Source organism: Lacerta agilis, chromosome 3, assembly GCF_009819535.1.
Source record: "Lacerta agilis isolate rLacAgi1 chromosome 3, rLacAgi1.pri, whole genome shotgun sequence".
Lineage (NCBI taxonomy): Eukaryota > Metazoa > Chordata > Lepidosauria > Squamata > Lacertidae > Lacerta > Lacerta agilis.
The window spans coordinates 92,613,678-92,626,803 of record NC_046314.1 but is presented as its reverse complement, the minus strand read 5'-3'; the positions used below and the strand labels follow the sequence as shown (position 1 = coordinate 92,626,803).

The 13,126-nt window shown below is 39.0% G+C and overlaps 1 protein-coding gene across 1 annotated transcript in view; it reads right to left on the bottom strand.

The window, feature by feature from the left end:
• Positions 1-13,126, bottom strand: part of USH2A (usherin) — a 454,712-nt gene that overhangs the window by 167,666 nt on the left and 273,920 nt on the right. The window contains exons 38-40 of the mRNA XM_033144773.1: positions 6,285-6,435; positions 6,001-6,143; positions 517-1,145 (exon numbers count right to left, since the gene is read on the bottom strand). Of these exons, the coding sequence (XP_033000664.1) occupies positions 517-1,145; positions 6,001-6,143; positions 6,285-6,435 (923 nt within the window). The remainder of the gene's footprint in view (positions 1-516; positions 1,146-6,000; positions 6,144-6,284; positions 6,436-13,126) is intronic.

Sequence of the window (13,126 nt, the reverse complement as noted above, 5' to 3'; positions counted from 1 at the left end):
GATAAGGCATGTACAAGGAACCTGGGTCCTTCTAGATGTTGGGCTCCCATTGGCCCCAGCAAGCATGGCTAGTAGTCAGGCATGAAGGAAGCTGCAGACCAACAGCATCAGGAGGGACACAAATCCCCCCATTCCTGCCATGGTAACTATACATGAAATAAGGTAGCAGTTATGCCCAGGGTCTCAGACCCATCGGTATGTCTGGAGTAGGGAATATGGGAATGACTAGTAAGCTAACTAGAGTGAGACCTATTAGGGAGACATAGGGACCACAAGGATATCTGGGCTATCCTTGTGACCACCAGCAAAATACTAAAAAGTCAAGGAAAGGTAGCTGTGGTATGAGACAGTATGCAGGTCCTGGTGCAGGTCTATGGAAGCTACTCTACTTGTACACAGTGCACTGTATGCAGTGCAGTGCAGTGCAGTAAAATCTCTAAACATAAGCTAGAATTCACCTCTGGTGATTTTAGTGATAATGTGCAATGGCATTCACAAAAATGAAACTCAACAAACCTGTGCGATATCTGGTCCCAATGCTTGCACCTCGGGAGGTTGGATGCCTGCAGGTCTCGAGGGCCTGGTGATAACTTCTGCCCATGCACTACTGTTAATGCCTCCTTTGAAAGTACTTGCCAATAATCTGTATTCATATTTCACCCAAGGGCTAAGGGCAGCACTCTGGTCCAGAAAACTCCTTGAATAATTGAAGGGCAAGGTAGCAACTGTGGATACTTGTTCTGTTCCCTTCACTCTCCTTTCTATTATAAAGTTTTCCACCTGCCCATTTGGATGAAGAGGTGGCTGCCATGATATTAGCACAGATGTCGGTGTGTCCGAATAGAGCTCTGGAGCGGGGATATCTTCAGGTGCATCTGGAAGGGTCTTTATGGGCGCTGTCTCAGGGGAAAGAGAGCATCCTTTGGAAGTACAACCTTCTACTTGAAAGTGATAAACTGTGAAAGGGCGCAAGGAATGTACAGTGAATTTAGATCTGGTTCCAGGAATAGTAGTGTGCAACTGGCCATTTGGGTAAATGTTGTAGTGGGTGATAATGCCATTTGGCTTTGATGGATGCTGCCAGGAGATAGTTGCTTCTCTGGATTTAACATTCAATAGAAGTGGTGGATCTATAGGACCTGGTTCTGTAACACAAAATGAGAAAAGGGGTGATTAATAACTCAGGCTGAAAAAGGTGTCCTACCGCGAGGGCCAGTTCAGGATAATTTGATGTCTGAGACGAAGAACAAGACACACAAACCTGCCTTGGCCATTCCATGCAAAGAAGTTGATTGGACTGGCATTTGAATTTTACTTCAACACTGGTGAAGGGACAATACGCCTCACTGAACATGAGGGAGCAGATTAGCTTAAAGGGGACAGATCAGAATTCATGTTACAATAGCTCTGTCTTTTGATACCCATACCCTCCGACATGGCTGTTGTGCTATCATACACACACACAAAAAGGAGGGGGTGTCCCAGTTTTTCTGGGGCACTTGCGGGGTATGATACTTCATCACTTTCCTCACCCAAGCAACTGCTGCCAGAGTCCTCACTCTGTCTAATGGTACAACCAATGTTGTCCACCCCTGGACAACCTTTGGTTTGATCTGTCGGGTATCATCTAAAGGCCTTAAACTAGCAATAGTACTGGGACATGTGTTAGGCTAAAAATAATGACTTGCCAAAAGCAAGATAGTGAACTTCACAGCCAATCAGATCAATGAACCGCTGTCCGCTGTCCAGCACTCTACCCACTACACAAAACTGCCTCACCAATGGACATACCTAATCATCAATAGTGGAGTGTTACTGTGTTGGCAACTAAATTCTTGAGAAGGCAATTCAGAACTGTGAAGGCCATTTAGAACCACGGTTCTAGCTTCTGTTACCATTTTTCTAGAGCATGCTCCTAATTACCCCCATAAGGCTGTCTTAACAAGCCTATGCATTTTATAGCCCAGTAAAAACCACTGCTGCAACTCTCATTATATATGCAATATTTTGCTCTCTTCTGTTTATCATTCTAATCCCTTTTTTGCAATTTATCTACTCCCTGTTAATATTACAGGTGATTTTTTACTGTGACTGTGACAGAAGCTGCCGATTTAGCTCTTTCACCTACTGATAAATAAACAATGCACAGATCTGACCTTTAGGTTAACAGGTTTTATGCTTGCTCCACTCAGCACTCTAACTGATTCAATTATCATAAAGGTTCAGGAGCCTCCATGAATACTGAAAAAGACCGACCATATGCCTGCATAGGTGTTGTGGAACAGCAAATACTCTGCAGCCCCCTCCAGAGAAATCCCTTAATTGTAAATAATTTCGCCATGCGACACAATCAAGTCACCTTGAATGCAAAAACCCTCAGCCTGTGGAGGCAAAGTGTTATTTAAGCTTTACTGGGCTGCGTTAAATTCTGCAATTTGAAGGGTTGTTAAGTTTTTCAATTGAAATTTCATTTAAAATGCAGGTGCTTTTTATTATATTGAGGCTTTACTGCTCTCTAGGTACAAGCAAGAACATGGTGCAATAACACAAATCTGGCTCAATCACTGATCAGTAACAGCTGTAATTCCAGAACATTTAGCATTCTTATAAACCACGTCCTGAAATCTATAAATTGCTACAGCAGATCAAGAAAATACTATATCCACCTATTCTGCCCACAGCAATTTTGACATTTATGACATTTTCTGTGAACATTAGATTTTATTGAAAATCTTTTAAAAAAGATATACTTGGGTACAGTAATTGTTTAAAACAGCTTTTGGTTTGTTGAAGGCTTTTTTTAAAGTTTCAGAGAATCAAAAGGGTTCACATTTTTTTTTTAATTGAGTGTCAATGATTGAGTTACATTCCGTATCATATTAGAACCGGGAGATATTCCAGTTGCAGCAACTATTTACTGCCCACTGAAAGCATAAGTGCTTGTTAGTATACAGGAGGAAGAAAAGCCAGTTTGGGCCATTATTAAACAAAATATGATGAGAGTATAAGAAAGAAAGAACAATAATTTTGGCATGAAGTATTGTTGAAGGAGGTCTGTTTAATTGCTGATAAATCGCCCTAAGTTCTGTTCCTGGTGCCAGTTGTACTTTTACTCATGCTTATAAATTTATATAAATAAGTTGCTCTGATTCTGATTCTTACTTAAATGGGAAATGATCTGCAACAGCCTTAAAAAGTGATATTTTATTTCAGGGTTATTTCACATTTCAAAAGATTAGACTTTAGAACAAACAAAATGCACAACAGATGCAGTTCTACTGAACCCCAACCAATTTTGGCACTCATTTAATTTAAATCAGAATTTGAACTTTTATATTCATAATTGGGAGGGCAGGAGAATGGTATTTTGAATATTTATAGTGCCAGCAAAGGTATATAGATTTTATATTGTTGAAGCTTCATTTTTTTTATAAGGATGATAATAACACAGCAGGGGGGAAATGCCACATTTAAGGCATGTTAAATATAAGGCATGGTGACTTTTGGATATGCATCTTAAATAAATTCAAAGCTCTTTTTTCAGGGCTGGTCATCAGCAATTTTTCTAATTATACATATATCTGAAAAATCAAACTGTGGGAATCTGCAGGAGGAAAATAATCAAGCAGTTTGTTCTCCCTTGCGATAAGAGGAATAAGCCTTTCATCCCTACTGAGTACATTGCTGGCATTATAGGTGAAACATTTGGGATAATGAGATGAACTTGTGTTACAAACCCCTGCAGAGTTTAGACATAGCCCTCTTAACATTATCTACTATAACATATGAGAAGAGATGCTTAACTTCAATTTTCTACTGCCCCCCCACTTTTTTTTTTTAAGGGATGTCTTTCCATATGCTCTCTCTGCAGCTCTTTAAAAAGGCAGACCTTTAAAACTCACTCAATTCAAACAAGACTTTGGAGAGCTGTTTAATTGGCCCCTCTGGATAGAGAAGTGTTAAATCGTGGTACCCAAGACTCTTGCAGAGTACTTCCCATTTAAGTGACAAGCAGAATCATTTTTTACACACACACACACACACACACACACACCCCAGCTAGCATGGTCCTGCTTGGCTGAAAGGGTCAGCACAATTATGTAAAACACGAGTATTAACTATAATTGGGGTAGTTTGCTAATACAATAAAAAGCTCTGAACATGAGAAAAAGTTATGCTCACAGCAGTAGCTATCACTTTCTAAAGTAAGAATTCATGGGTGAAATGACATGAAAAAGATGGTTATAAAATTTTAATGGAATGATAAAAGGCAAAAGTCAGCCTCTCAGCTGAATTCTTAAAATCTCTATATATCACAATCAGCTCCTTAACTGTAAAATCAATGTGGAATATAACATGTTGTCAATGTGGTTGTCACTGGAAGGAAGACTGCAAGAGGATGACAGCAACACAGCTTAGCCTGCCAATGCTGAAAATAAAATAATAAACTCTTTTTACTCGGAAGGTATTGTTTATAGAGCGAACTACAGAATATGAGGATTGGAAGGGGGAGGGGCATATCACTTCCCTTAATGTCTTTGATTCATTCTTCAAGCCATTTCATTACAGCATTAATACTGGAAGGTAGTTTCATTTTGGCAAATTAAATTATCTTTTATGGGAGGCTATTTTGCTCATCTGCTTCAAAAGTTCAGTCTCTACTTTCTAAAGAATGGTACAAAATTATCATTAACCTTTTCTAATCACCTGACTAGAAACGAGTGTTTACTTACTTACTGGTACAGACTGGGGTGAAGTGGGGTAGCCAATTAACCTCACGGACACCCGTGGGGACAGTAGAGTCCAAACACATATAGTGGGCAATAGAAAGAGATTATGAAATATTAAACGTAATGAGAGTTGCATGTTTTCGGATGGTGAGGAAAACACAACAGTAAAGTACAATATACCAGTTTTAGAGGATATCTCAGAGTTGGTATCATAAATACAACCAAAATGGGAACTGTTCAGGAAGTGTTATCAGTTCTAACCAATTGCTGGTTCTAAGGTTACGGGAAGTAGTTAAAGAAATAAAGAAGTGATAATTTAAGCCCCACACCCAAATGTGGCTTCTGACAGAGTTCTTGTATTTAAAGAGCTGCTCAGCAGACTGAAATACAGCAGGTAAAGATATTCCAGTTGATGCATTTCCATGCTGAAAAAGCTTTGTTCATTGGCTTTCTACATGTTAAATACACTGGTGAGGGGTGGGGAAAGTGTGAAATCCATCTAGGGATTCAGCTACACAGCTGCAAATAAAACGTTTTAAATGTGTTGTAAAATGCAACATACAAATGTGACACTAGATGGCAACAATGAACTATGCCAAATTCAATGTATTTTTCAAAACGCTTTTTTAAAAAGCATTTTTGCAGTGTTTTTTTTTATAGGTGTGTAGATTCCACCTAGGTCTGGCTTTATCATGAAACAAGGCAAACACTGGATGCAGATTCCATCAAGGATGCAACTTTCCTGCATCCAACTTTCATTTCTATATGCACAAAAAGCAAACAAACAAAACTTCAGGAACCAGGATCTGAGTAGCTCTTGGTGCTACATAAGAAGAGCAATGATAGATTAGGCTAAGGGCTCATCTACTCCAACATCCTGTTCCCACCAAGCGTTGCCGGCATCCTGAGTGCCCCCCCCAAAAAATAATGCTTCCAACAGAACTTCAAGGTTTAAAATTAGGTAAATGAAAAGCCAAAGTAATTTTTTAGAAACAACACATTTGCTGAAGATCAGTATGATCACCCGAACAAAATTATAGGAGCAAATTTCTGCAATTAATGTATGTTTATCTGGCTTTTCAATATCCCATTGATTTCACCACTGGATAAGTGTGTTTAGGATTGTGGTCTTAACCTGCTTAAGAGCGCTGAGTGATGAGTCTTGAAAAATGCTATTATCATTAAATCAGAAATGATTATGTCTCATATGCTGTACTTGTGGGCATTTACTTAAGCAGAAATGCACTCTGCAGTTCCACAAACTACTTACTGTCCTCTGCTGTAATCATTAGAGTCCAGTTGCTGTATGTATCACCGTATCCATTGCAGGCGATAACCCTAATTTCATATGATGTGTATGGCTGCAGTTCTGTGACTAAATGGGTTAATGAAGCTGAAGGTCCAGAAAGCAATCTAAAGGGAAAAAATACATTTTTTAAAAAGAAAATAGGAAACAAAATGAAGGTGGGAAACATTACATATGTACAGAAATGCTACTCTGCAGAACCTTTTACATTTCTTCACTATGTTGAATAGATTTTATTATTTGCTTACTCTAATCTATCTTCTGGGGAGTGCTTAGGCCTCATTTGGAGTCGGTAGCTGGGTAAGCCTGGAGCATTGTTGCGAACTGGTGTAGACCAGACAACCTGAAGACTGGTCGGTGTGGCAGATGAAAGCCTTGGAGGCAACATGCCATCTGGAGCTGTCGAAAAACATGGATGAATTAGAGCAGAGAAAAATGTGGAGAACATATGCTGGATGGAATCAAAATGCTCCATGCACTAAAACAAACAAACAAAACCTGTTTCTGAGGATCAAAGGCAATGTAAGCATGGTCCATTTAATTCAACATCTTCTCCCCCCCCTTCATTATTGCACTATTGTACTATAGGCTTTCCATTGCAATGCCATTATCATGCTATGTCTGTGCTCAGAGCCATTCCCCCAACACCAACAGGATTTAAGATGAAACACTCTCAAACAGAAAGGGAGTTGGTAACCCACAGGTTCATGCCACCTTTCTTTCTTTCTTTCTAAGTTAGTTAGTTACTTATCCATCAACTAAATATTCTGGGCAGTTTACAAATTTATTAAGAATGCAAAATACGACCCAACACTTAGAACTATAAGCAATACAAATCACACAACGTACCATTTAAAATATTGGGCACAGCAATATAAGTCAGACTCCAGCCCTACTCAAAATCTGACAACACATTTGGGAAACTGCAATAAAAAAATCTTCAAATCCTTCCATTAAAGGCAACTTATTTCCATGTAAATCCAAGCAGAGTTAAGTATGGACTACAGAGGTTTTGTTTACATGCTGGACAATGTGGGATATTCCTATTGTATTAAGAGTTACATAAAATTTACACATAATTTCTGAAAACATAAAAAAATACAAAATTGCACTCTAAAGGATCAAAGCACTTCTGTGGAGTCTCTTGTTGAGCAGTAATAAAAAAGGTGTTCTGTGAAACTGTTCACATGGTGATCATTAAACTTCCCAAGCAACTAATCACCTGCACCCATATATCAAATGCCCACTGATTATTCAAAAATAAAGCATTTCACATCTATTTAATAATAGGAGTGTTTCAGGAAACATTTCCCTCTTTCATCTCTTTAGTCCTAACTTCTCCTCCAAGGAACTGCTTAGTATCTAAGCAATAATTAGAAGACAGCAATAATTTCTCTGCCACATTCTTAACAGAAGAGCCATGTACCTATCAGGGTGATATATTGGCTCTAACAAGCAATGCTACTCAAAATGCTCCGCTCAAGGTTTAATATAGCCCTCAAGGGGCAACCACTCCACCAGTAACTTACTGAATCAACACATCTTGTCCAGTAAATGCTCAATTAGCATGGTGAAATGGCATGGTGTAATCACAAAGATAAGTACAAGAATGAAAAGTATTACAAAACTGAATTGCACCCTATATCAAAAATCCCCCACCCATCTCTGTCCCTTGAAGATAGCCTTCGCCAACCCTGATGTTTTGGACAGCAGCCTGGGCTCAGAAACTCTTCATGCCATTAACCAAGATAAAGGTTAAGTCACATCCAAAGTATTGACCTCACACCTCCCTCTGCAACCTGGTCTGACAGGAAAAAATCAAGAGGGGGCTGGTTCCATTCATATCTCTTATCCCACCTCACTGGGCCCTCTCTCTACATAATTAACCCCAGGGGTGTCAAAGGCAGCTGGCTTCCTGTTTGGTTGAGCCTCTTCCTGCTGGGCAGCCCTTTGCAGAATCTCCAGAGATAAAAAAGGGTGGGTTTGCTGCTTGTCTTTCCTTTGAATGCCTTCATATCTGCTAAATAAATTTTGTTTAGTAACCAAGTCTCCCTTATATATCAATGGATATAAGTTTTCTTTCTTTTAAAATAGCTTATTTCTCTTAAAAATATTTAAATAACTCTGCTTTTGTAATTTGAACTCTGGTGTTAGTTAAAGTTTTGCCTAGTCACAGGATCTGACCCACTCACATTGCTTAGCCAATTGGCTCACACTCCATGCTAAGGATAAGGAGTCTGTGACCCTCACAATGTTTACTGGACTCCAACTCCCATCAGCACCAACCAGCAAGGCCAATGGTCTGGGGTGATAGGAGTTGTAGCCGAACAACATCTAGCCACTACTTTAAAGGGACAGTTAATAGGAACACACAGGAACTCATCTTTACAAGTATCTTTGCAAGTTTATCATCCTCAAGCTGAACTTCTACTAAAACTATGCAAAGAATAAAAGAATGCCAATAAGCAATTAGTTGACTGATTAATGATTATAAATATGTGTCAGGGAGACACTAGATGGAATCTATTGCTGTCCAGGAAAGCCAATTATATGTCATGCTGTTTAAAAAGATACCTAGCCAATAACTGTCATAGAATAATGAGCTACCAAAACAAGGAATAAACAAACAAATGGATATCACATGCTAATCTAAATATATGAATGAATAAATTCCTTTTCAGAGCCATTGGTACTTATAGTTGCTCTGTAGGCTGTCATGTATTATTGACCTCTTGTTAAGGACACATAGCTTCAAGAATAATTCAATCACCACACACATGCATATATAATTCGGTAGTCATATGTTAAACAGCTATATCTTCTGACATGGCAATAAAAAGAGGACAAGAGGCTTGGAAATCTCAGAAATCTGGAATGACTTCCCTTTTCATGCATTTATAAAAATAATCAAGGTTTCTACCCTACATCTCTTTCAACCTATAAAGCCTCATAGAGCTCAGGATCAAGAGCTCTGGGAGGCTACGGATGCTCACGTGAGATCTCGCAGAAACTCCAATGGTCCCACAAGATCTCATCAAAGCATCCCAGAGCCAGGAACACTGAGCAGGCCTTGCGCCCAAGAAAGGCAGAGAGCTACTTATGTTGCATTTTGGTTGGTTTAAGAACTGATCCAGTGGACCTGTGGCCGAATAAATTAATAGCATAACATGTCAACATAAGCATTCCAGCACAATCATGAGTCAAAACCAACGAAGAAGCAAGAGTAGCAAAGTTCAATGTTCCAGCTGCAGCACACCAGAACTGACTTGTTGTCTTGTTCACAATATGTCTAAAGAATTCAAAGTATTGGCTCTTTGAAGAAATCTATATTCTCTAGTGTACAAAGAATACTGCATTGCATGTCAGGTTCAGCTAAAACCTATTTTTTATTATTTTGGCTTCTCTTCCCCCCTTAACAAAAATCTAATTTGCTTGTTGTTCCCTTAGGTACACAGTACACAGTTCATAATTCATTTGATGTAAAATGTCAGTTTAGATTCTTGCACTTCTTTGATACATGAGAAAAAACATGTACATTTCAATTTTCTTCTATGAGACTCTGCCAGCAAAAGCCTCCCATTGAGCTGCTCAAAGACCTTTGTGTTAAATTAAACATCAAGATTCAGAAACTGTGAGGAATGATATTTCCAAGACATATAGTACAAATATATGAGCCTGGGAAAAAGGTAATGATTTTTCCTACCAGTAAAGTGATCTCTCCCAAAGAGCATCTTTGATCCTTGAATTAGTTCTCAGTTATAATTTAATACATCACGACTGTCGGGAGCTTTCTTTACATTTAGACACAAAGTAATATAGTCAGGTCCACAAAGAGCAAAACAACATATTCAGGGGTGTTTCTTTCTCTCATTATGTTTATTCTCTCAATAACAGTGCATGAAGAGGCATAAAAAGTGGGCATAGCAATGGGGCTGAAAAAAGGAATTAGTCAAGAAGCCACCAATCACTGTTTATTTAATTAGTATATTGCTGTAAGGGATTCATGATGGTGTACATTTCATCCTCAAATCCACCCTGTAAGGTAGGTTGGACTGAGACCAGGGCATCTCTGTCCAGGGGCCACAGAAGTTGTACCCATCATAGTTCCTGGAAGGCACTGCAAGTCAATGATGAAGATGTACAAATCAGCAACGTAAAACTGCACACCTGAATGTGTGACTGGCTCAAGTTCACTTTGTAAGCATCACGAACCTAGGAATCATGGTCAAAGTCAATTTCTTAATCCACTACACCACACAGTTGTCATGATACATGCAATTCACAGGATACCCTAAGATTACATTTGAGAACAGATTCTGTGTTGCCCAGCTATGGCTTTTGTGACATCACAGCAGTTTACGCAATATCTAGGGACAAAGATTGACATATAACCAAGAGTTGTGTTTATTTTAGTTTTTATATTTTGACAGTATCTACACATTTTCAATTTGATACCATGGTCTTATAACCATTGTCAGAGTAACTGCCCTACATGGCCTCCACAAAGAAAACCCAGAGTGCTGAATGGCAATATAGATTTAATAAAAATGCACCATGCTTCTCAAATTAAGGGTAATGATTCAGGTGCTGCACGTACCTTTAATACTTGCCATCAATGGTTTTATGCTAATGTCCTCATTTTTAGCAACTATCCTTTAGTATTTTTCTTGCAAGTGAATTAATTATTGCGTGGCTGTTTGAAATTGGCTAGCCCAAGTTTTTTTACAGACTTTTTTGGTGCACTGTGTCATTTAGCAAAAACTCAAAACAGCTTGGCTGTGTTTTGTCCTACATGTCAAAGTAAAAGACAAAGCATTATAGCCAACTCTGGTTACATAAGAGAGGATACATTAAGAAATGAAAAGTATCATTATTAGAAACCTCTTTCCTCCATCATTTGATGGTTCTTAAGAAATTAAAAAAGCCGTCCATACCAAACACAGAGAACATGTCTCATAGTGGGGCAAGGAACACGTAAAGCAGGTTCATGTTTTTCCTCACTAAAACAGACCTAATTGAGAGACCTAAGATACTATTTATTTTCATTTCATTTGAGATCTTGTGAGGAAGCACAATATTATTATTAAATGTGGAATGAAGAGTTCAAGTCTATCAATTGATCCAAACAAGGATATTTTTTTCAATAGTCTAATGTACTATTTTCACTTCATGGTTATAATATCCAAAGATTACACCACGCTTACAGTGAAATCACAACTGATGTGACTTAAAACACAATTGTTTTCAGCATATGCACTTTGGATTCTGAAGTGAGCATGGTTTTGGAGTACAGTTTGGGGAAGCACCAATAATGGTAGAGCTTCTGCTTTGCATGCAGGCAGTCCCAGGGCCAATCTCTGGCAGCTCCTGGTAGGGCTTGCAGAGAACCCTGTCTGAAATCCAGGAGAGCTGTTGCCTGCCAGTGTAGAAAATACTGAAAAAGATGGACTAATGGTCTTAGGATAAGGCAGCTTCCTGTGTTCTTAGGTTAGTGTCCTTCTTGCAACTCAAGCGTTCCAACAAAGAACGGATCTGAAGTCAAGGTTCCAATGTCTAAACAGAATACCACAGGCCACTCAGTGGGAAGGTACTGAGTAAAACTACTACATCTTTTGAGGCGAAACATTCTGCCCTCCTCCCCATAATGAAGATAGCTCACTTAAGCCAAGTCAAAAGGACAACTTCAAGCCTTCTTGTTTCAGCAGTGTTGTGAGCAAGTAGGAACAAAGCAAAAGTCTCAGCTGCTTTTCTGCCAGGATCCTCCTTTTGCCAGTGTGAGGCACCAGCCTACGTTGATCTCTGACACATATGTGGACAACTAGGGTGCAGTACCATCCTGCCTGTATGCATTGTGAGGATCAGAAAGCTGTAAAAAATGCAGCTGAACTCTAGACTAAGCCCCACAAAAGGATACCAAAAGAGCATCGGTAAAGACCAGAGCATGATTTTAAAGAAGTCAAAATCCAGTGCTAAAAGAATGGCAAAACCGCTCCAATATAACCACAATCTTACAATACACATGAATGCAAATCCTAAAAGTCTAGGTAAGCATTTGATGTCTTCTTCTTTCCATTTTTTATTTTACTATTTCATCTCAAACAGGATTGGTTTTAACCTGAAAGTTAGAGAATGCCTGCCTTTGAAAATGGGGAAAAAAGGCAAAAGGAAAAAAGAACACTTATGGAAATCATACTTAAGGAACAATATCCCACTATTTATCCCCTGGTAAAGTGGGGGGTGGGGGTGGGATCAGTGATTGATCCCCTCTTCTCCGCTAAACCCCACAATTCATGCCCTCAAGATGCACTTAAGAGAATTCCTTTTTGTTATCATTTTTTGTCTATATAACCCACATGAGAGTACATAAATGTGTTAGGGAGCCACATCTATGCTGGAGGCTTGCTGAGGCTATTGCAAGCAATAAAGCTTCAAAGCTTCCTCTGCTATGCTTAGTACCTCAAAAGTTGATATTTGGCTCACTTTGCTTGAATATTTTTCAATCAGAAGACTAACCTCTGCATTGTAGCAAGCTCCATGCAAGCAGCATAAGAAATACATTAATGCAGTGGGTTTTTTTTAAAATATAATCATGATGTCTTCCTCTGCTGACAGTTTATTAAGATGACATTTTATTGAGAAAGCAGACTGCTATTATTGCAGCTACATAAAGTCTTTCCTTCTGATTCCTGAACTGTCATACAGAATGTATATGTAGAAATATATCAAACGGTAAGCCATTATGCCTTGCTATCTGCTTGCATTAAATACTGGGAAATTTAAATGCTCCCATTGTAAAGTGAGAGCCAGGGTGGTGTGGTTAGCTTGCAGACTGGGGAGACTTGACTTGAAAGCTCAGCGGGTCACACTCTTTCTCGCAAGCTAACCTACATCACAGGGTTGTGAAGAAGATAAAATGAGTGTAGAAGAACCATGTGTGCCACCTTAAATCTCGTTGGAGGAGGGGGAATATAAATGTAATAAATTAAATAAAGTTGCATTGATAAGACACTTCTATGAAGCTCAGGAGTTAAAAAATTCTGGCAACACTCAAACCCTATTTAGTGGAGAGCTAGCCCAACACATATCCTTC